The sequence below is a fragment of the Leuresthes tenuis genome, unplaced genomic scaffold (assembly GCF_036924035.1).
Source record: "Leuresthes tenuis unplaced genomic scaffold, fLeuTen1.0.hap1 SCAF_8, whole genome shotgun sequence".
NCBI classification, from domain to species: domain Eukaryota; kingdom Metazoa; phylum Chordata; class Actinopteri; order Atheriniformes; family Atherinopsidae; genus Leuresthes; species Leuresthes tenuis.
Window position 1 is genome coordinate 1334962 of NW_027325362.1, and position 24127 is coordinate 1359088.

At 47.2% G+C, this 24127-nt stretch overlaps 1 protein-coding gene across 5 annotated transcripts in view; it reads left to right on the forward strand.

Moving 5' to 3' along the window:
• LOC140312707 (reticulon-1-A-like) overlaps positions 1 to 22941 on the forward strand; it is a 35216-nt gene extending 12275 nt beyond the window's left edge. For 3 of the 5 annotated variants that reach the window (XM_072390487.1, XM_072390488.1, XM_072390489.1), the window contains 6 exons: positions 16283 to 16490; positions 18901 to 19039; positions 19158 to 19227; positions 19356 to 19402; positions 20727 to 20785; positions 21950 to 22941. In XM_072390487.1, coding sequence (XP_072246588.1) covers positions 16283 to 16490; positions 18901 to 19039; positions 19158 to 19227; positions 19356 to 19402; positions 20727 to 20785; positions 21950 to 21992 — 566 coding nt within the window. In that variant the 3' untranslated portion in view covers positions 21993 to 22941. Of the gene's footprint in view, positions 1 to 3746; positions 3883 to 11671; positions 11769 to 16282; positions 16491 to 18900; positions 19040 to 19157; positions 19228 to 19355; positions 19403 to 20726; positions 20786 to 21949 lie in introns of those variants that run through there. The other 2 variants (XM_072390491.1, XM_072390490.1) reach the window with 2 other exon arrangements.
• Positions 22942 to 24127: the final 1186 nt, after the last annotated feature.

Consider the following 24127-nt stretch of genomic DNA (forward strand, 5'->3'; position numbering starts at 1 on the left):
GTTTTCATGGAAACGTTCTTGAAACTGTGATCTCTGGACACAGCCCGCCTTTGAGCCTCTGATTGACAGCTCTCTGAGCCAATAGGAGCTTAGTTTTGTGCCCACAGGCCACAATAACCAGCCATACGGCCTGTGTTAACGCTGTAAATGAGCTTGTTGACGACTGCTGCATCGAATAGACGATGCCAGGCTGAAAAGGAAGAGCTTTTTAAAGTTTCTGAGGTTTAAAATGTGAGACTTGGCTGTAAAAAGAAAGCAGAATCAAACATTTAGTCCTTTCACTTTGGGAATGAGACGATGGGCTTGATGGGAAGAGATTCTACAGAAGCTAAAATGAACTGATCAGCTGTTACATTTCTTAATAAAACCTGTGGAAAATGATTGAAAACGATCCTTCGAACCTGTTAGAATTACAGCAAATAAATCCTAAAATCCTCTTACTGGAGTAGCTGGAAACCACAGTTTTAAATGTATTGGCTCAGATAAAAAGTACTTTTCCTAAATGCTTTCCCACTTAATTTAGATTTAAATGTACTTTTAGAAACTCTGGGAACGAGGCTGAAGATCTATCAGATATGATGGAGGTTCAGAGCTGGGGGGGGGCTTGCAGCTGCTGCGCTCTGGGTAACGGCGGCTGTAGCTGCAGCGTGGCGGCGGTTCAGGGGCGCCAGCTGCTCGTCAGACTCGTGCCGGGGGGGGGGGGGGATCTCTGAGAAGACGCCGGCGGCTCGTCTTCCTTTAAATGGAGGCGGTTTTATTCTGGTCCAGATGAGCTAAAGCACTCATTCACCGAGCTGCTGACAGCTTCTGTGTAACAGGACCAGCTGGACTTTGTTCGCTGGGACGAGCTGCTGAGGCTTCAGCTTCCTGAGGGGGGGGGGGTCCTCCTCCTCCTCCTCCTCCTCCTCCTCCTCCTCCTCCTCCTCCTCCTCCTCCTCCCTGCATTGCGACACTGGCAGCCCCACAAAGGGTTCTCCGACCCAGAAACCACTCAGCAAATGTTCCTGGTTATGCAACACATCGGGCTCCTCACACGGGAGCACAGCAGCTTCGATCTGCCCCCCCACACCGTCCTGTCCGGTTCTGCTGGTACCACAGCAGCTTCGATCTGCCCCCCCCACACCGTCCTGTCCGGTTCTGCTGGTCCCTTTCAGTGTTTTTATGGCTCAAACACAGCTCGATCACAGCTTCTGTGGGACTCCTGCCTGGTTTGATGGATTTTAAAAGCAGCCAATTGTTCCTGTTGTATGAAAATAGGAAATGTTTAACATCACAGCCTGAAATTAGTCTTTGAGCTCATAGAGACCTTCTAATACCAGTGGAAAGTCCTCATTTCCATTTTCTCATCCTGATGTGATGTCACAGCAACAAGCGAGTCGGAGCAGAACATTTCAGTTAATGGTTGATAATTAAGAGGCAGGACTGTACAGGTCCTGATTTCTTTCTTTATTTAATATAAAAACAGGAAGCAGCTGCAGAGATTCACTGAAACATGTTCAAACCTGAACATAAACCCAGAATCTGAGGCAGAAACAGAGTTTTTCTCAGTTCTCAGCAGCTTTAAAGTGAATCTCTGGTCTGAGCTCCTTTATTCTCCAACACAGCCTGAACCCTCTGAGACAAGCTTTCTGTCATTTCTTTAAGGAGTCTTCAGGAATAGTTCTCCAGGCTTCTTGAAGGACATCCCAAAGCTCTTCTTTGGATGTGGGCTGCCTTTTGTTCCGTTCTCTGTCAGATGATCCCACACTGCTTCAATAATGTTGAGGTCCGGGCTCTGGGGAGGATTCATCCCTCCATAAGACCTGCTGCCACTGATTTTCAGTCCACTTCTTGTGTCATTTGGCACAGCTCAGCCTTTTCTCCCTGTTTCCCTTCCTTAAGAACGGCTTCTTGACAGCCACCCTTCCATGGAGACCATTTCTGATGAGGCTTGGGCCAACAGTAGATGGATCAGCTGAAGGTCCAGATGCATCTCTCAGGTCCTGTCAGGTCACAGCTGGATTTTTTCCTCTTTCTTAAGGACATCACTTTCAGATCCTGTTCATCTGCTGGAGATAGTTTTTTAGGCCTGACACTTCTTCTTTTGTCCTCCACTTGTCCAGTTTCCTCAAATGTTTTAAGGACACACTGCACACCATGCTGAGATATGCCAAGTTTTCAGCTAATAGCTCTTTGGGAATCACCTTGTTGCTGCAGAAATCCTATTTTCTGTCTGTCAAACTGTGTTTTCTTTGCTGTTTTTCATAGATGCAGCTAAAGAAATGGGAACAAATGATGTGTCTTTGTGACAAAGTGCCTAAAGATCCAGTTTAAAATGGCTTCTTTGCTAAGTTGTTCTGTTCTGTGTCGACACAACACTGGTTCATCCCTTGAGTTAGGAGCCTTTTTTCTGCCTGAATGGGTCAAAGGTCAGAGTTAAGCAGCTGAACAAAGAAAAACACTGAAAATGCTCAGGAACAAGGACTGAAGATGAGGGAAAAAGCAGAAAATGTCCAAAGAAAAACAGAACTGTTGATCAGGACACTTTAAAGGTGACAGAAGTCATTAATCAGCAGCGTGCTCTTTCACCTGCTCCTGCAGCGCCCCCTGCTGTGTGCATTTAAACTACATTTCAGTTTCATAATCTGTCCATGAACTCAAGTAGAGTTTCATAAGTGCTGCTGTTTTATTTGAAGTTACCTCTTTTTTATACATTTAATCTCCTTCTGGACGTTTTTCATCCTGATTCTGAGAAATGAAAAGTCAAAGCAGTCCAGAAAGTGTAAAAATATGTTGCGTTTCGGTAGGAAAAAGGTCAGTTTTCAGGTCTGAGCATTAACTGCGGACGTGTCAGCGTCTGTGAGGATTACAACAGCAGGAAAACGATGGAGGACAAAGGTATTCAGCCTCAGATGGAGGTGGAAGGTCGCTGAGTCTTTACGCAACCGTCTGTGTGAGGAGAGAGAAAACTCATCACTGGAACATGCATCTTCCTGTTGATTGGATCAGACTGAGGCAGAGAGGCGTTAAATGTGGCAGGACCACAGCTTTATGAGCCCAGACATGCGCCCTCTAGTGGAGGATGTCTGTCATGGCCACAGAAACCGTCCCAGTCTGACACATCTTCTGTATTTTAACTGCATTTCTGCTTAAAAACCTCTGAAGTCGAACTTGTTGAGTTTTACTCCAACACAACCTGATGGTTTTATGCGTTTTGATGCAGAACTTTAATAAAACTGCAGCTAACCAGCAGGCTGAGGCTGCTGATCAGATGTAGCTGTGATTGTAAACTTGGTGGCTGGACGATGGACGTGTTGAACGTGGCTTTGCAGCGTTGAGCTAAAGATGGATGGCAGCAGGTTTTTGACACATTTGGGTTGAAAAAGGGTGTTTAAATTCCTCCAGGAAGCTGTTGAGACTCCAGAAAGATCCGCAGCTTTCGCTTTGCAGCCAGCAAAGGTTTGTCTGCCTCGTCAGCAGAGGGAGGAGGAATGACGAAGGAAAAGGAGATGCAGGGGGGTGAGAGAGGAAAGGAGGGGAGGGGGAGGAGTGTGGAGCAGAGCCGGTTATAGTTGCTGCGTCAGAGCGCTGGCAGCAGACGGTCAGCTGACTCTTGATTCGCTCGCTGCAGTCGTCCCTCCTCCTCACAGAGGAAGCCTTGCTGGGGTTCTCCTCCTCCTGCAGCCCAACCTCCTCCTCTTCCTCCTCCTCCTCCTGCAGCCCAACCTCCTCCTCTTCCTCCTCCTCCTCCTCCTCCTGCAGCCCAACACACTTGTCGTCGTGCACTTTCACACCGACTGCCTCGTCGCCGTCTCTCTGGAATGTGAGTTTGCTGATCGGTCAGGATGGACAACAACTCCGTGGAGAAGAAGGAGCCCGTCACAAAGCTGTGGAAGGAGCAGGGTACGCCTCCACCACACCTCCACCCGGCTCTCTGAGGGCCGGACGCCTCTGCTCTGCCGCCGCCGCCACAGGAAGACGCTCGTTTCTGCTGATTCGTGCTTCTCAAACAGGGAGGATGAGAAATCTGATGTTGGTTTTAGGGTTTTAAGGTTTGTCTCATTCAGCTGTGAAACGAGGAAGAGTTGTGACTCCTGGGAGGTGGCAGTGGACGGCGTTCTGTGTGGTTCTGGTGTGGTTCTGGTATGGTTCTGGTTCCCCCGCTGCAGCTCCAGGCTGACGGGACCTTTGGACAGCCAGCCAGTCTGACCAAAGGTAGACGGCAGGGTGGAGGAGGGCTGTGAGAGGGCAGCTTAATGATTGGCTCGTGTGGGGCATGCTGATGGCGAGCTCTGCTCACTGCTGCTGTGAGGAGCCACCGGAGGCTCAGCTGGAGGCTCAGGGTTCGTATCGGAGCCGCAGTGATCACTAACCGCTCATTTCAATCATTTCCCTTCCTCACACGGGAGGATTTAAGGGTTTAATCTGAGTCTTTGAGATTAAAACGCTTCATTTCCTGCTCAGAAACGGTGAAACTGAACAAACCTGTTGGGTTAAATTAGCTTTAACCAGTGTTGCAGCTTAAAATGTCACAATTTAATCAATAACCAGCCTGAATTTCTGCTGATTGATCACCCAGCTGCTCGTTTACCCTGATGTCAGGACTCATCGACAGAATACTGACTGCAGGGTTCACTCATCGGGCTGATTAGAGCCCGTATTGATCCGTGAATACTTTGAGTCACGTGATCGGCTGCTCTCTGACCCCTGAGGTGTCGTTGTTTAGGGGACGCTCTGTGACACCTGAGGGGTCGTTGTTTAGGGGACGCTCTGTGACCCCTGAGGTGTCGCTGTTTAGGGGACGCTCTCTGACCCCTGAGGTGTCGTTGTTTAGGGGACGCTCTCTGACCCCTGAGGTGTCGTTGTTTAGGGGACGCTCTGTGACACCTGAGGGGTCGTTGTTTAGGGGACGCTCTGTGACCCCTGAGGTGTCGCTGTTTAGGGGACGCTCTCTGACCCCTGAGGTGTCGTTGTTTAGGGGACGCTCTCTGACCCCTGAGGTGTCGTTGTTTAGGGGACGCTCTGTGACACCTGAGGGGTCGTTGTTTAGGGGACGCTCTGTGACCCCTGAGGTGTCGTTGTTTAGAGGACGCTCTCTGACCCCTGAGGGGTCGTTGTTTAGGGGACGCTCTCTGACCCCTGAGGTGTCGTTGTTTAGAGGCTGCTCTCTGACCCCTGAGGGGTCGTTGTTTAGGGGACGCTCTGTGACCCCTGAGGTGTCGTTGTTTAGAGGACGCTCTCTGACCCCTGAGGGGTCGTTGTTTAGGGGACGCTCTCTGACCCCTGAGGGGTCGCTGTTTAGAGGACGCTCTCTGACCCCTGAGGGGTCGTTGTTTAGGGGACGCTCTCTGACCCCTGAGGGGTCGTTGTTTAGAGGACGCTCTCTGACCCCTGAGGTGTCGTTGTGTAGAGGACGCTCTCTGACCCCTGAGGTGTCGTTGTGTAGAGGACGCTCTCTGACCCCTGAGGGGTCGTTGTTTAGGGGACGCTCTGTGACCCCTGAGGTGTCGTTGTTTAGAGGACGCTCTCTGACCCCTGAGGTGTCGTTGTTTAGAGGACGCTCTCTGACCCCTGAGGTGTCGTTGTTTAGAGGACGCTCTCTGACCCCTGAGGGGTCGTTGTTTAGGGGACGCTCTGTGACCCCTGAGGTGTCGCTGTGTAGAGGACGCTCTCTGACCCCTGAGGTGTCGCTGTTTAGGGGACGCTCTCTGACCCCTGAGGTGTCGTTGTTTAGAGGACGCTCTCTGACCCCTGAGGTGTCGCTGTTTAGAGGACGCTCTCTGACCCCTGAGGTGTCGTTGTTTAGAGGACGCTCTCTGACCCCTGAGGTGTCGTTGTTTAGAGGACGCTCTCTGACCCCTGAGGGGTCGTTGTTTAGGGGACGCTCTGTGACCCCCGAGGTGTCGTTGTTTAGGGGACGCTCTGTGACCCCCGAGGTGTCGTTGTTTAGGGGACGCTCTGTGACCCCCGAGGTGTCGTTGTTTAGGGGACGCTCTGTGACCCCCGAGGTGTCGTTGTTTAGAGGACGCTCTGTGACCCCTGAGGGGTCGTTGTTTAGGGGACGCTCTCTGACCCCTGAGGTGTCGTTGTTTAGAGGACGCTCTGTGACCCCTGAGGTGTCGTTGTTTAGAGGCTGCTCTCTGACCCCTGAGGTGTCGTTGTTTAGGGGACGCTCTGTGACCCCTGAGGGGTCGTTGTTTAGAGGACGCTCTGTGACCCCTGAGGGGTCGCTGTGTAGAGGACGCTCTCTGACCCCTGAGGTGTCGTTGTTTAGAGGCTGCTCTCTGACCCCTGAGGTGTCGTTGTTTAGGGGACGCTCTGTGACCCCTGAGGGGTCGTTGTTTAGAGGACGCTCTGTGACCCCTGAGGGGTCGCTGTGTAGAGGACGCTCTCTGACCCCTGAGGTGTCGTTGTGTAGAGGACGCTCTGTGACCCCTGAGGGGTCGCTGTTTAGAGGACGCTCTCTGACCCCTGAGGTGTCGTTGTTTAGAGGACGCTCTGTGACCCCTGAGGTGTCGTTGTTTAGGGGACGCTCTCTGACCCCTGAGGGGTCGTTGTGTAGAGGACGCTCTCTGACCCTTGAGGTGACCCCCGAGGTGTCGTTGTTTAGGGGACGCTCTCTGACCCCTGAGGGGTCGTTGTTTAGAGGACGCTCTCTGACCCCTGAGGGGTCGTTGTGTAGAGGACGCTCTCTGACCCTTGAGGTGACCCCCGAGGTGTCGTTGTTTAGGGGACGCTCTCTGACCCCTGAGGGGTCGTTGTTTAGGGGACGCTCTCTGACCCCTGAGGGGTCGTTGTTTAGGGGACGCTCTCTGACCCCTGAGGGGTCGTTGTTTAGGGGACGCTCTCTGACCCCTGAGGTGTCGTTGTTTAGGGGACGCTCTCTGACCCCTGAGGTGTCGTTGTTTAGGGGACGCTCTCTGACCCCTGAGGGGTCGTTGTTTAGAGGACGCTCTGTGACCCCTGAGGTGTCGTTGTTTAGGGGACGCTCTCTGACCCCTGAGGTGTCGTTGTTTAGGGGACGCTCTGTGACCCCCGAGGTGTCGTTGTTTAGGGGACGCTCTGTGACCCCCGAGGTGTCGTTGTTTAGGGGACGCTCTCTGACCCCTGAGGGGTCGTTGTTTAGAGGACGCTCTGTGACCCCTGAGGTGTCGTTGTTTAGGGGACGCTCTCTGACCCCTGAGGGGTCGTTGTTTAGAGGACGCTCTCTGACCCCTGAGGTGTCGTTGTTTAGGGGACGCTCTGTGACCCCTGAGGTGTCGTTGTTTAGGGGACGCTCTGTGACCCCTGAGGGGTCGTTGTTTAGGGGACGCTCTCTGACCCCTGAGGTGTCGTTGTTTAGAGGACGCTCTGTGACCCCTGAGGGGTCGTTGTGTAGAGGACGCTCTCTGACCCCTGAGGTGTCGTTGTTTAGAGGCTGCTCTCTGACCCCTGAGGGGTCGTTGTTCAGGGGACGCTCTCTGACCCCTGAGGTGTCGTTGTTTAGAGGACGCTCTCTGACCCCTGAGGTGTCGTTGTTTAGGGGACGCTCTCTGACCCCTGAGGGGTCGTTGTTTAGGGGACGCTCTGTGACCCCTGAGGTGTCGTTGTTTAGAGGACGCTCTCTGACCCCTGAGGTGTCGTTGTTTAGGGGACGCTCTCTGACCCCTGAGGTGTCGTTGTTTAGGGGACGCTCTCTGACCCCTGAGGTGTCGTTGTTTAGAGGACGCTCTCTGACCCCTGAGGTGTCGTTGTTTAGGGGACGCTCTGTGACCCCTGAGGGGTCGTTGTTTAGAGGACGCTCTCTGACCCCTGAGGGGTCGTTGTTTAGGGGACGCTCTGTGACCCCTGAGGTGGCGTTGTTTAGGGGACGCTCTGTGACCCCTGAGGTGTCGCTGTTTAGAGGACGCTCTCTGACCCCTGAGGTGTCGTTGTGTAGAGGACGCTCTCTGACCCCTGAGGGGTCGTTGTTTAGAGGACGCTCTCTGACCCCTGAGGTGTCGTTGTGTAGAGGACGCTCTCTGACCCCTGAGGGGTCGTTGTTTAGAGGACGCTCTCTGACCCCTGAGGGGTCGTTGTTTAGGGGACGCTCTCTGATTATTTTACACCTTCCCGTCAGCCCGTTCTGTTTCTGCTCTTTCTTTGATGGAAAGCTCAACATGAACCGTGTTAGACGAAGGTGGAGAGCGTTTTTCCAGCGTTTCTGTGCTGCCTGCAGCGCCTCAGCCAGCGCATGTTGGCGGTTAAATGGCACCGGCGCTGTCTTTAGCTGCGGGCCGGTGGAAAACATCAGGAGCTGGAGCAAAGGTGGAGGACTCCATCTACGCTGACGCTCAGCGTTCAGCTCTGCAGAAGTTTAATAAATGTTTCTCAGTCCTGGTTCTTCAAAAAGAAGAAATCTTTATTTTTAGAATCTTTACGAGCGCTCGACGGTCATCTCGAGGCTCCAGATGTTTGTTTGGACTCTTTTAGTTCTCTGAATGTGTTAAAGCTGTCAGAGCGGTGGTGAAATCCTCTCCCAGCATGCACCTGGGTAGCCTGTGACTTCATCTCTGCAGGTTGGATTTGAATTAATGGCTTTTTATCTTCTGAGGCACCTCCCTCCTCCTGCTCCAGCTGCGTCTTTATGGCATCGTAACAGTCGGCCTTTTCAGTTGAACAGCTCTTTCCTGTCAGATATGAAGACATCAGCTGCATAATCAGTTCAAATGTTCCTGAGTTGCTCAAACTACACAAAGTTACTTCACTTTCACTTTGATCTTTGACTGAATATTATTATTTTCTGGAGTAACTGATCAGAAAGCTGCAGCACAAACTGATATTTAATGTATTTTATTCAGCTAAAAGTTAAAATCTTAGTGATTTTATCAGTTTTCTCCCGTTTTAAAACTTTTAACCAAGATTTTTTACATATTTTCTCGTTTTATTATAAAAACATTTGATTTATCTAAGCCTGCATTAAATAATTATGTAGCCACCCACCTGGTAGCCAGACAACAAAAAGGTTAAAACCATAAAAACAATTGGATAAATTAAACCGTTTAAATGATTAAAGTGTTTTTGGTTTCACAACTCAGGAACTAAATATAACTGAGGTCAGTTAATTACATCAGATGGATAATCTCTTGGATTAAAAACCTGATTTTAAACTAAATAAAATCCTTTAACATTTGGATTAAAATGCTTTTGAGGAATCTTCCCTTGAAGAACATATTTCTGGGATTTAAACGAAGCATCCAAGCAAATAATTTGTATCGGAGTTACTCGAGGAATCGTTTCAGTCTCAGATTAACGGACAAACTGTCCAGATGATGTTCAGGTGACCTGTTCAGGTGACGTGTTCAGTTCACCTGTTCAGGTGACCTGTTCAGTTCACCTGTTCAGGTGACCTGTTCAGTTCACCTGTTCAGGTGACCTGTTCAGTTCACCTGTTCAGGGGACCTGTTCAGTTCACTTGTTCAGGTGACCTGTTCAGTTCACTTGTTCAGGTGACGTGTTCAGGTGACCTGTTCAGTTCACTTGTTCAGGTGACCTGTTCAGGTGATGTGTTCAGTTCACCTGTTCAGGGGACCTGTTCAGTTCACTTGTTCAGGTGACCGGTTCAGGGGACCTGTTCAGGTGACGTGTTCAGTTCACCTGTTCAGTTCGCTTGTTCAGGTGACCTGTTCAGTTCACCTGTTCAGGGGACCTGTTCAGTTCACTTGTTCAGGTGACGTGTTCAGGTGACCTGTTCAGTTCACTTGTTCAGGTGACGTGTTCAGGTGACCTGTTCAGTTCACTTGTTCAGGTGACGTGTTCAAGTGACCTGTTCAGTTCACCTGTTCAGGGGACCTGTTCAGTTCACTTGTTCAGGTGACGTGTTCAGGTGACCTGTTCAGTTCACTTGTTCAGGTGACGTGTTCAGGGGACCTGTTCAGTTCACTTGTTCAGGTGACGTGTTCAGGGGACCTGTTCAGTTCACTTGTTCAGGTAACCTGTTCAGTTTCACTGTTCAGGTGACGTGTTCAGGTGACATGTTGAGTTCACCTGTTCAGTTCACTTGTTCAGGTGACCTGTTCAGTTCACTTGTTCAGGTGACGTGTTCAGGTGACGTGTTCAGGTGACCTGTTCAGTTCACCTGTTCAGGGGACCTGTTCAGTTCACTTGTTCAGGTGACGTGTTCAGGTGACCTGTTCAGGTGACGTGTTCAGTTTCACTGTTCAGGTGACGTGTTCAGGTGACCTGTTCAGTTTCACTGTTCAGGTGACGTGTTCAGGTGACCTGTTCAGTTTCACTGTTCAGGTGACGTGTTCAGGTGACCTGTTCAGTTTCACTGTTCAGGTGACGTGTTCAGGTGACATGTTGAGTTCACCTGTTCAGTTCACTTGTTCAGGTGACCTGTTCAGTTCACTTGTTCAGGTGACGTGTTCAGGTGACCTGTTCAGTTCACCTGTTCAGGGGACCTTTTCAGTTCACTTGTTCAGGTGACGTGTTCAGGTGACCTGTTCAGTTCACTTGTTCAGGTGACGTGTTCAGGTGACCTGTTCAGTTCACTTGTTCAGGTGACGTGTTCAGGTGACCTGTTCAGTTTCACTGTTCAGGTGACGTGTTCAGGTGACATGTTGAGTTCATCTGTTCAGTTCACCTGTTCAGTTCACTTGTTCAGGTGACCTGTTCAGTTCACTTGTTCAGGTGACGTGTTCAGGTGACCTGTTCAGTTCACCTGTTCAGGGGACCTGTTCAGTTCACTTGTTCAGGGGACCTGTTCAGTTCACTTGTTCAGGGGACCTGTTCAGTTCACTTGTTCAGGTGACCTGTTCAGTTCACGTGTTCAGGTGACCTGTTCAGGTGACGTGTTCAGGGGACCTGTTCAGGTGAGCTGCTCTTTGTAGTTACAGGTTCAAACAGCAGTCTGTTGTATGGGGGGTGCACATACATTCAGGGTAATCTGCGCTGTGTGCAGAGTTGCATGAAAATAAGAATCGTTGTGTTTCGATGACCTTAGAAGGATCGGTTTAAATCTAAAGACTTAAAGGTGAACCTCATGACTCCACCGCCATGTTACTACAGAAGCCCAAAACGGACAAATCAAACGCACCATAAGTGACGGTTTGAGCCACTAAATGTCTCTTTATCCCACACTCTGCACCTTTAAGTTAAATCAACACCAGAGAAGCCTTTACATGCACAGCTGTACACGTGAACCAGCCTCCATCGGCCACCAGACACGTGTAGAGAGGCTAATGTTACACGACTTTACACATAATGATATAAGATATGATCAAACATGCAGAAAATAAGTTCTCATCTAACTGTAATACAGTTTACTTTTTCTGATTCACATTTTTGAAGGATTTAAACTAGTGTAAAATCAATTTTTACTTCATTTATTAAGCCGATAGTGTGCCGTTATCGAGCTGTTGGTGTCTGACATGGTAACATAAAGCAAAACGGTGTTTTAATCTGCCGTATCTCAGCCACTGGATGCTTCGGGTCAGTTTCAGAAATGTGTATAACAACAGTTTGGTAAATACTTCAAAATTAGACGGGTGTTGCTTTAAAACAGAAAAAGATGTCTCTGCTTGGAATAAATCAAACGTATGAAGTTGTTTTAAGTATTTATTATTTAAGATCTAAAACTTTAACAGCTTGTTTCTTAAGTTAAACCGGAAGATATGAACAAAATCCACCTGAATTCATGTTAAACCTCACTGTTAGTGGTTGGAGCTGCGCATGCGCGAGCCCTCCCCCTTTTCTTGCCTCTCGTCAGCCACGCGCAGCCGCAGTCTTGCTGCCTGCTAAGCGGAGGTTCAAGATGGACGCCAAACAGGGTTAGTCTGCTTCTAATCTTTTGTCTGCGTTCCTTCTCTGTTCTCTTTTACTTGTCCGTGTCTGCGTTAATCATGTGGCGATCATGGCGGCGTTAGTGTCTGTGTGAGCACCGGGGCTGTGGTCGGCCTCAGGCCGCGGAGGCTGGCGGCGGATCGGGCCGCCTGCGGAGGTCACGCCGGACGCTTTGACGTTTGGTACCAGTCGGGAGATGAGCTCCCTGCGGGGGGGCTGTCTGCATCTAGGGGCGGATGACATGATAAAAAGCTTTGGGATAGGGACCGTGTCAGAGGGGGTGGGGGGTTGAAACGCAGCGGGCGGTGAAATGAGATCAGCGGCCGGGGGCAGAGCGCTGTGCTGCGGCTCTATTTTTAGTAGCCGCCGGCGCTGCTAGCACGCCTGCTACCATATGTAGCCAGGCGGCCACATTTGGACCGCGGACCCCCTCCTCCCTCCCCAGCTCCGCTGTTGTCGTGTTTTTTAGCCCTCTTCTGTCCGGACACCCTCACCATGGCTCTGTATGTGACCCACAGCTGCTGGTTAGCATGGAGCTAGCTGTCATCGCCCACATGGAGGTTCAACACGCAGAATCTTCCCGAACCTAACCGGTTCCGACGGGGTTTTTTTGTGTGAAAGGCCTCCAGTGAAGCAGCTGACCTGGAGACAGAGCCAAGCAGAGAGCAGGGGCTGCTCTGAGATCAGTTTTACCAGCATAAAAGATGCTCTTTAATGTTGCAGAGAAATATTAAAACGATGCTTTTCTGGGTCCAAACTGTGGCTAAATGATGAAACTCCATGTTGGACTGAAGGACCAAAACTGACTGTTTATTAACTTCTTTTTAACGTTGTTTTATTCCTCTGATTATTTCCCATAAAAATGAGAGCAAATTCTTATCAGATTATTTTATTTGTGTTATTTGTTCAGCATCAGCTGAGGTTAGGAGCTGCCTCCTTTTCTCTGCTTTTACAGCCGAACATTCGTGTTTTTTATAGACTTTACAGCGCATTTTACTTTTCTCTGCTTTTACAGCCGAACATTCGTGTTTTTTATCGACTTTACAGCGTATTTTACTTTTCTCTGGCTTTTACAGCCGAACATTCGTGTTTTTTATCGACTTTACCGCATATTTTACTTTTCTCTGCTTTTACAGCAGAACATTCGTGTTTTTTATCGACTTTACAGCGTATTTTACTTTTCTCTGGCTTTTACAGCAGAACATTTGTGTTTTTTATAGACTTTACCGCGTATTTTACTTTTCTCTGGCTTTTACAGCAGAACATTTGTGTTTTTATAGACTTTACCGCGTATTTTACTTTTCTCTGGCTTTTACAGCCGAACATTCGTCTTTTTTATAGACTTTACAGCGTATTTTACTTTTCTCTGGCTTTTACAGCCGAACATTCGTGTTTTTTATCGACTTTACCGCGTATTTTACTTTTCTCTGGCTTTTACAGCAGAACATTCGTGTTTTTTATCGACTTTACAGCGTATTTTACTTTTCTCTGGCTTTTACAGCAGAACATTCGTGTTTTTTACCGACTTTACCGCGTATTTTACTTTTCTCTGGCTTTTACAGCAGAACATTCGTGTTTTTTATCGACTTTACAGCGTATTTTACTTTTCTCTGCTTTTACAGCAGAACATTCGTGTTTTTTATCGACTTTACAGCGTATTTTACTTTTCTCTGACTTTTACAGCAGAACATTTGTTTTTTATCGACTTTACCGCGTATTTTACTTTTCTCTGGCTTTTACAGCAGAACATTTGTTTTTTATCGACTTTACCGCGTATTTTACTTTTCTCTGGCTTTTACAGCAGAACATTCGTGTTTTTTACCGACTTTACCGCGTATTTTACTTTTCTCTGGCTTTTACAGCAGAACATTCGTGTTTTTTATCGACTTTACAGCGTATTTTACTTTTCTCTGGCTTTTACAGCAGAACATTCGTGTTTTTTATCGACTTTATCGCGTATTTTACTTTTCTCTGGCTTTTACAGCAGAACATTTGTTTTTTATCGACTTTACCGCGTATTTTACTTTTCTCTGGCTTTTACAGCAGAACATTCGTGTTTTTTATCGACTTTACAGCGTATTTTACTTTTCTCTGGCTTTTACAGCAGAACATTCGTGTTTTTTATCGACTTTACAGCGTATTTTACTTTTCTCTGGCTTTTACAGCCGAACATTCGTGTTTTTTATCGACTTTACCGCGTATTTTACTTTTCTCTGGCTTTTACAGCCGAACATTCGTGTTTTTTATCGACTTTACAGCGTATTTTACTTTTCTCTGGCTTTTACAGCAGAACATTTGTCTTTTTTATCAACTTTACAGCGTATTTTACTTGTCTTTTAGGGTTGCATTTGTGACCCGATCGGGTCAGTGAAAGCACCGGTTTGATTTCTCAGGCTGTATCTGAGCACCGTGTCCTTCTTCTTCTTGAGTTTCTGTGCTTTCAGGATGTGATGAGAGTCCGTTTCCCAGCGGTCGGCCTCTTGGCAGCAACTCGCTGCAGAAAATCTGATTAAAGCTTTTCGGCCTGATAAGCTCATTTATTGGCTGCAAAGCCATTTTCTGGACGTGTTGCGGTCGCTCGCTCGCCTGCAGCAGCTGCCATCGTGTGCCTGAGGCTGGGTTTGCTTTTAAAGCTCATCAGGTCTGCGGTTCGAAGCCTTTTCACTGGATCTATCACTGGATCTTTAGCGATAAGTGAACTCTTCACAGATCAGACTCTGAATCTGTGTAACTGGCAGAAATGTGAAGCTGTCGGTACGAACAAACGACATGTATGAGCAGGAATCTGGGACTCCTTCACTTCTAACGCCGTCCTCTGACCTGTCAGGAATTCTCTGGTGAATTATTAGCATGTTGCAGCTCAGCTGTCTCTCTGAGTCCGACCCCCACCCACCACCTTCAGCCCCGGGTGTCCTGGGGCTCCCAGCAGCTTTAGAAGCATTAACACCACGTCAACCCAAACAGATGCACGCAGAGAGCCATTTTGGTCAGAAAAAAAAGGAGTTTTTAGAGATAATTCTGTGTAATTAGGATGAAACTGCTGTTTCATTCCTGACGTGTTCCTCAAAGGATCGATTTAAAGGACTTTAACTTGATGTTTTTCCACATTTAGGGCTTGATAACAGGACTACAGAACAGCAGCTGTTAGCTTCCCAGCTAACATGGAGCTGTGTTATCAGCTGTTAGCTTCCCAGCTAACATCCAGCTGTTTTAGTATCTGTTAGCTTCCCAGCTAACATGGAGCTGTGTTAGCAGCTATTGGCTTCCCAGCTAACTTCCAGCTGTGTTAGCAGCTATTAGCTTCCCAGCTAACATCTAGCTGTATTAGCATCTGTTAGCTTCCCAGCTGACATCCAGCTGTGTTAGCATCTGTTAGCTTCCCAGCTGACATCAAGCTGTGTTAGCATCTGTTAGCTTCCCAGCTATTATGGAGCTGTGTTAGCATCTATTAGCTTCCCAGCTAACATCCAGCTGTGTTGGTATCTGTTAGCTTCCCAGCTGACATCCAGCTGTGTTAGCATCTGTTAGCTTCTCTCCTGCTGTCTCTGCTTTCAAAAACTGTATTTTAATGCAGCAGAAATCCTAATAAAGCCTCTTATTTCCTGTTTTTATTAGCACAACATGGTCTGATAAAGTGAGCTCAGAATATTGGATCGCAGTAACAGGCTAAAGCTGCTCTGATGGGCTGAGGCAGATCGAGAACTCGCTTCCATCCCCATATTTGAGCTCCCGCTGCTTTCAAACTGTAATAAATCAGCATTGGCCCATAAACTGTATAATTACAGTTTAAGATGAAGAGTTTTAATCATAATTGATGAGAATATTTATATATTTTGCAGCTTTTTGTGTGGAAACAAGCGTCAGAATTCAGACTTAACTAACTTTGGTGGGAACGTGCCGATAAATGTGACATTAATGTGAATAAACTTGATTTTATGAGGCAACACGAGAGGCTGGGCTGAAACAATCCGAGGATTTACTGATGGGACTTCCTTTAGTTTTACTCATCGAACAGCTTCGTCCACAGGAAGCGGCGCTCAGGGAAGTGGTCTAACAGCTCTTTGTGGGTGAAAAGCGAAGATGAGGAAGTCTGAGTCTTTATGACAAAGCCCGGCAGAGACTTTCACATCGTCACGAGTCTGAGAATACGAGGTGTTTTAAACCGATTCTCCCTGAGGACACTTGAACGCCACACTGACCATCCCCGGTTTCTGCTTGGGGCGTCTGTCTCATGATGGTCAGGAGATGTGTGGTCGGGGGTAAAGCTTTGCCCCGGAGGTGGATCACACTCTGGTTCTATCAGTTTAGAGTCCGTTAGGATTTGGCCCTAAAAGTGTTGATTTTTCTGGTTAATTTGAAGCCATTTTGATACTTTAAAGTATCTGAAGATAATTCCGTTCAGTTAACTTTAAGATATACAAACCAAGCTTCCAGAATCTGTTTGGTGCTGACTCAGATCCAGTTGCTTTTAAAGGCTGACGTCCTGTTGTTCCCCCTGTAGTGGTGGATCTCCTCTACTGGCGCGATGTGAAGACCACGGGCGTGGTGTTCGGCGCCGCCCTGCTGCTGCTCCTCTCCCTGACCATGTGCAGCATCGTGAGCGTGTGCTCCTACATCGGCCTGGCGCTGCTCTCCGTCACCATCTGCTTCAGGATATATAAAGGCATCCTGCAGGCCATCCAGAAGTCAGATGAGGGACACCCATTCAAGTGAGTACCGGCCAGAGGTCCCGACAGTCCATTTCTGACTGAGCTTTTGCTGTCCCAGGCGTCAGACTCTGTTAAAATCAGTCCTGAAAAGAGATGAACGTGAGGATGATACTTTGTTTTAGAAAGGAAGACCCTCTTAGTCGTGGTTCTGGTACTTTTTTTAATCAACGCAACTTTCTGAGCTCTTATCGAGACGTTTGAAACAGACTTTGGTCCAAATACGGTCTGTTTTAACCCCCGACTGTTAAAGGCTGAAGGCTTAGTAAGAGCTCAGCTCCAGCTCTACATATAGATACAGATAGTTACTCTATTGATTCCAGAGGGAAACAGGTTAGCAGTTAGCAGTTAGCTGTAAGTTAGCAGTTAGCTGCAGGTTAGCAGCTAGCTGTAAGTTAGCAGTTAGCTGTAAGTTAGCAGTTAGCTGCAGGTTAGCAGCTAGCTGTAAGTTAGCAGTTATCTGTAAGTTAGCAGTTAGCTGCAGGTTAGCAGTTAGCTGTTAGTTAGCAGTTAGCTGTAGGTTAGCAGTTAGCTGTAAGTTAGCTGCAGGTTAGCAGTTAGCTGTAGGTAAGGAGTTAGCTGTAAGTTAGCAGTTAGCTGTAGGTTAGCAGTTAGCTGTAAGTTAGCAGTTAGCTGTAAGTTAGCAGCAGATGCTAGCAAACAATGCTTTCTCATCAACAGTAATGGACCGCAGTTAGCTGTAAGTTAGCAGCTAGCTGTAAGTTAGTAGCGAGAGTGAGGAGAGGGCCGGTGTTGTGTTGGAAACACACCTTAAATACAGCTGCAGGTTGTCTGAGTTACAGAACAGAACCGTTCAACTAGAAAGCTTCAGCTAACAAAGTAATGTAGGAACAATAATGTTCATCTTTCAGAGAGGAACAGCAGTAACTTATCTTCATTAGCTTAGCTGTTAGCGTTAGCTTCAGTTAGCAAAGTAATGTGGGAACAATAATGTTCATCTTTCAGAAAGGAACAGCAGTAACTCCTTAGAAGTTGGTGTACGTCATCTTCATTAGCTAAGCTGTTAGCGTTAGCTTCAGCTAACAAAGTAATGTGGGAACAATAATGTTCATCTTTCAGAAAGGAGCAGCAGGAACTCCTTAGAAGTTGGTGTACGTCATCTTCATTAGCTAAGCTGTTAGCGTTAGCTGCTGCTAAAGGAAGAAATAAATCAGTAAATAACCCATGAGGAATTATTTCATTAGCTAAGCTGTTAGCGTTAGCTGCTGCTAAAGGAAGAAATAAATCAGTAAATAACCCATGAGGAGTTATTTCTCAGATGCTTCCAGTTCCCTGCTCTGAAGTTCAGGCTCTGAGAGTTGGAACTGATCCTCTTTGTGGCTCAGTTCTCGGTGGCTGTGAGTGGGCGGGGCTTAGAGGTGACCCTGAAAACACAGCGTGATGGTGTTAAAAGAAGATTGTTTTTCCTCTCTGAGCTTTTCGTTCATCCTTCTTTCTGGCTGCTGAACAAACCTTCTTACAGCCTCTCAGGCCAGTTAACTCTGATTAACAGGAAGTCAGATTAGCAGCTGACTTCTGCAGATTTCATGTCTTTAATCAGCTTTAAAAACAGTTTTATAGAATATTTGGAACCTAATTAACTTCATCTCTTTAGACTGAAGTGGTTCTGGTTCTGAGCCAGCTGCTCTTGAACCGGTTCTTTGTATTCAAACAGCCTTTTTAAGCTCTGCAGGGGGCGGGGTTAAGGTGACGAACCGGGAACAGCGAGCACGCCGCCGCCTCCTCAAAATGCAAAGCTGCTTTGGTGCTCCGAGGTCTCACTCTGCTCAGAAAAATGCTGAACAAGTGAGAAAAAGCTCAGAAGTGACTTATTTAAAAGGACATCAGTCTAAATCCACCTGCAGGACACTTCCAGTTCACACTTTATTGTCAGATACTGAACAATGGAACATGAAATTCTCCCTTTTTAAGCTGTAAAACGTTTATTTAGTACAAATAAATGTTAAAGTTCCTTTTAAAGCTCTGCGTCGAGGCAACGAGTTGCTCTGCAGTTCCCCTCCACGCCACTAGGGGGCGGTGTGTCTGTGTGGTTTCAGGTTATAGCCGAATCCTTGCTTTTTCTTACGGTCAGTGTTAAAAACAGTAACCAATGGCAACCGAGGTGCAGCAGTATTTGCAGCTGGAGTACATCAATATGAAGAACAAATGTTGCAGCAGGCGACAGAGGAGACGTTTGTGGGGGGGGGGGGGGGGGGGGGGGGGGGGGGGGGGGCGCACTTTGATGCTTTCGAATGTCAACGAGCCGATTGGACGAGCTTCTTCGCCATTCTGAGCGGACCAATCGCAGCCCTCACGGCCCGCCTCAGAAGCATAAGCGAGGCTTCAGGCCCGGGCTTTGAACCAGAACCAGTGGCTGCTCTGTCTTTAACCCTCCTCTGCCCCCCCACCTTAGGCAGTACCTGGACCAGGAGGTGGCGCTGTCTGAGGACATGGTCCACAAGTACAGCGACTTGATTCTGGCCAAACTGAACAAGATCATCGGTGAACTGAGGCGCCTGTTCCTGGTCGAGGACCTGGTGGACTCCATCAAGGTGAGAACACACCTGCAGCACATGTGACCAGCCCCCAGGGTAGGGGCCTCTGATTGGCTCCTCGTGCAAAACGTAAAGCAGTGAGGCATGTTTCTTCTTCTTCTCCTCCTCCGTGCAGTTTGCTGTCCTGATGTGGATTCTGACCTACGTCGGTGCCTTGTTCAACGGGCTGACTCTTATTATTCTGGGTGAGCAGCTTTTCCCACAATGCACTGGGACCCTAAATGATTGACACTTGTACTGGTGGGCAGATATTTGGCTCCACCTGGTGGTGACATCAGGAAACAGCAGCTGAAAATGGTTTGTTCTTCTTCAGGTCTGATTGGAGTGTTCTGCTGCCCGATCGTCTACGAGAAACATCAGGTAAGAGCCAGGCTTTTACCCACAATGCACCGCTCTGAATGAACCGTGGAGTGAAATGTGAAGCTGGTCAGAGACTCGGTTTTTAGTGACTGACTGTAGAAACTAAGCAGAGTTCAGCTGAGCACAAACCAAAGAGATGAAAATATTTAGGATGTTCTTTAAACTTTAAAGCAGCTCGTGTGCAAACTTTCTGACCTTCGCAGGGATTTAAGATTCCCGGTTTTCCCCTGAAACCAGCTGAAACAGTTTAAATCAGTGCAGCCGACAGGCAGAGCTCTGATGGTAAGATCAGCTGGAAGGATTTTACAGAATCAGGTCACTGAGGCAGCCTTTGCCCCCCTGAAAACCTCTGGCTCCCATCCATCCCTGTAAAGAGAGCAGAGGGAGGAGAGGTGCATCATGGGAGCTCCCCCAGCAGGCTGGGCCTATAGCAGCAGAACTATGGGATGTTTCAGGCTCACCTGAGCCATCCCTAACTATAAGCTTTATCAGAAAGGAAAGTTTCAGCCTGATCTTAAAGGTAGAGAGGGTGTCTGCTTCCTGAAGCCAAACTGGCAGCTGGTTCCACAGAGAGGGGCCTGATAACTGAAGGCTCTGCCTCCCATTCTGCTTTTAGGGGCCTGATAACTGAAGGCTCTGCCTCCCATTCTGCTTTTAGGGGCCTGATAACTGAAGGCTCTGCCTCCCATTCTGCTTTTAGGGGCCTGATAACTGAAGGCTCTGCCTCCCATTCTGCTTTTAGGGGCCTGATAACTGAAGGCTCTGCCTCCCATTCTGCTTTTAGGGGCCTGATAACTGAAGGCTCTGCCTCCCATTCTGCTTTTAGGGGCCTGATAACTGAAGGCTCTGCCTCCCATTCTGCTTTTAGGGGCCTGATAACTGAAGGCTCTGCCTCCCATTCTGCTTTTAGGGGCCTGATAACTGAAGGCTCTGCCTCCCATTCTGCTTTTAGGGGCCTGATAACTGAAGGCTCTGCCTCCCATTCTGCTTTTAGGGGCCTGATAACTGAAGGCTCTGCCTCCCATTCTGCTTTTAGGGGCCTGATAACTGAAGGCTCTGCCTCCCATTCTGCTTTTAGAAACTCTGGGAACCACAAGGAAACCTGCAGCCTGAGAGCAAAGTGCTCTGTTGGGGAAATATCCAACTGTGAGATCTTTAAGATGTGATGGAGCTCGGTCATTAAGAGCTTTATATGTGAGGAGAAGGGTTTTAAAGACAAGCTCAGAGGCTGCTGCCTCCTTTAAAGTGTTGAATATGATATAAATCAGTCTGAGATGAACCGCAGCTGTTTGTCTAACTGAGGTGTCCTAACGCTGTGTTTCAGGCTCAGATCGACCACTACGTGGGGCTGGTCAACAACCAGGTCAAAGACGTCGTTGGAAAGTAAGTGTAACGGTTAAGGGAGGCAGCTGTGTGTGGGACTAACCTCAGAAAGAGGTTTCACAGGAAAAACCTTTTGAAAGAAAACTTCCCATGCAGAGATGAACCGTAGAGGATCCTTCTCCAGCTGTTCCAACTCATTTTACCCTCATAAAACCAACAGAAAGTCAGTGAAATGCCTTTAATCAGATCCTGGTCTGTTCTCAGAGTCCAGAACTCATTATTCATTTCAATTCAATTCAATTTATTTATATAGCGCCAGATTACAACAATTATCATCTCAAGGCACTTAAGTAATAAAGTCCAATTCAAGCCAATTGGAATTCAATTCATTGTAATAATAATCCAATTAATTAATATGGAGCCAATTCAATAATAATATCTGTGAGGTTCTGAACTGTGAGGTTATAAAACTGTGAGGTTATAAAACTCTGAGGTTATAAAACTGTGAGGTTCTGAACTGTGAGGTTCTGAACTTTGAGGTTATAAAACTGTGAGGTTCTGAACTGTGAGGTTCTGAACTGTGAGGTTCTGAACTCTGAGGTTATAAAACTCTGAGGTTATAAAACTGTGAGGTTATAAAACTGTGAGGTTATAAAACTGAGGTTATAAAACTGTGAGGTTCTGAACTGTGAGGTTATAAAACTGTGAGGTTCTGAACTGTGAGGTTCTGAACTTTGAGGTTATAAAACTGTGAGGTTCTGAACTGTGAGGTTCTGAACTCTGAGGTTATAAAACTGTGAGGTTCTGAACTGTGAGGTTATAAAACTGTGAGGTTATAAAGCTGAGGTTCTGAACTCTGAGGTTATAAAACTGTGAGGTTATAAAGCTGAGGTTCTGAACTGAGGTTATAAAACTCTGAGGTTATAAAACTCTGAGGTTATAAAACTCTGAGGTTCTGAACTCTGAGGTTATAAAACTGTGAGGTTCTGAACTCTGAGGTTATAAAACTCTGAGGTTATAAAACTGTGAGGTTATAAAACTCTGAGGTTATAAAACTGTGAGGTTATAAAACTCTGAGGTTATAAAACTCTGAGGTTATAAAACTCTGAGGTTATAAAACTCTGAGGTTATAAAACTCTGAGGTTCTGAACTGTGAGGTTATAGAACTCTGAGGTTATAAAGCTGAGGTTCTGCTCCTGACTGCTGCTCTTCTCTGACCCGCAGGATCCAGGCGAAGGTTCCTGGGATGAAGCGCAAAGCGGAGTGAAGGTTCGGCACGTCGGGAGTCTGGATTCAGGAAGTCGTGATGGGGTGAGGGAGGGTGAGGGGGGGGGGTGGCTATGAAGGAAGGCTGGAGGAGGGAGGGGCTTGGCGTGGACGCAGCCCCTCTTTCTGTATCTGTCACAACAATAAAAACACTTCTTTTCCAGTTCAGAATCCCTTTTTTTGTGTGTTTTTCCTGGAAAGCTGCGGCTCGAAGGCGCTCGTCTCCTCTTTTCATTTTTGTAGATAAAGTTTTGAAATGTTTGTTTCTGAGAAACTCGCAGAAACGCGTTTGAAACGGCAGTAAACCCCGCCCCCTCCCCAGTGCATCCTGGGAGGTGAGGAGCTCCTCCAGCCGGGTCGGGTGGCGTCTTCTTTTCTTTTCCTGCCTGCGATCCACTCGAGGAAGACTTTATTGTTCTTTTCCTATGAAACTTTTCGCTCTCTTAGATATTTTGTGATTCTGTCGTCCCTGAAGCTTCGAGCTCGTTTCCTCGGTCAGCTGGTTTCGCCTCGACGTGACGAACGCCGTCTGTGACTCCTGATGAGGCGGCGGGGGGGAAAAAAGGGGGAAGTTGTACTAAAATCTTCATCGCTTCTGAATAACTGTAGCTAGAAACATCTAGAAACCTTTCTGCAGACGAATAAAAGTCATTACCTTCGTATCCTCACTTCATCACAGCTGTCTTGTAGAAACTGTGGAGGGAACATTTCCATTCATCAGAAATATTTAACATGAACCACGAGCTGTCTGTGGAGCTGACTCATCAAGTTACAGCTTGGTGTGACTTTGGGAAACCTTCAAGCATCTGTTTGTTATGCAAGTATAATTGTGAATGATAAACTTCTTCATACTTCAATTGTGACGATAAAAAGCTCCCAGCTGGGAGCCGTGTTTGTGGAATGCATTGTGAGATGTAAACAGTTATCAATAAAGCTTCTAGACAAAGAAAGCCCCGCCTCCTCGTCTGTCCTGACCCGGTGCACGAAAGGTAAAAAGCTGAAGGTGTTTCAGTCCAGCTGATTTTGACTCTTAGAGCTGTGAAGGTCCCGATCAGACAGGAAAAGTGCAGCGATTTAAGGTCAAAGGTCAAAGAAAGGATGTTAAGTTTCCCTCCAAGCAGCCAGACTTCCTGAAACCTTTAAAGTGTCCTGATCAACAGTTCTGCAGCTTTCTGAAACCTTTAAAGTGTCCTGATCAACAGTTCTGCAGCTTTCTGAAACCTTTAAAGTGTCCTGATCAATAGTTCTACAGCTTTCTGTAACCTTTAAAGTGTCCTGATCAACAGTTCTGCAGCTTTCTGAAACCTTTAAAGTGTCCTGATCAATAGTTCTACAGCTTTCTGAAGCCTTTAAAGTGTCCTGATCAACAGTTCTGCAGCTTTCTGAAACCTTTAAAGGGTCCTGATCAATAGTTCTGCAGCTTTCTGAAACCTTTAAAGTGTCCTGATCAACAGTTCTGCAGCTTTCTGAAACCTTTAAAGTGTCCTGATCAATAGTTCTACAGCTTTCTGAAGCCTTTAAAGTGTCCTGATCAACAGTTCTGCAGCTTTCTGAAACCTTTAAAGTGTCCTGATCAATAGTTCTACAGCTTTCTGTAACCTTTAAAGTGTCCTGATCAACAGTTCTGCAGCTTTCTGAAACCTTTAAAGTGTCCTGATCAATAGTTCTACAGCTTTCTGAAGCCTTTAAAGTGTCCTGATCAACAGTTCTGCAGCTTTCTGAAACCTTTAAAGTGTCCTGATCAACAGTTCTGCAGCTTTCTGAAACCTTTAAAGTGTCCTGATCAACAGTTCTGCAGCTTTCTGAAACCTTTAAAGTGTCCTGATCAACAGTTCTGCAGCTTTCTGAAACCTTTAAAGTGTCCTGATCAATAGTTCTGCAGCTTTCTGAAACCTTTAAAGTGTCCTGATCAATAGTTCTGCAGCTTTCTGAAACCTTTAAAGTGTCCTGATCAACAGTTCTGCAGCTTTCTGAAACCTTTAAAGTGTCCTGATCAATAGTTCTGCAGCTTTCTGTAACCTTTAAAGTGTCCTGATCAATAGTTCTGCAGCTTTCTGAAACCTTTAAAGTGTCCTGATCAATAGTTCTGCAGCTTTCTGAAACCTTTAAAGTGTCCTGATCAATAGTTCTGCAGCT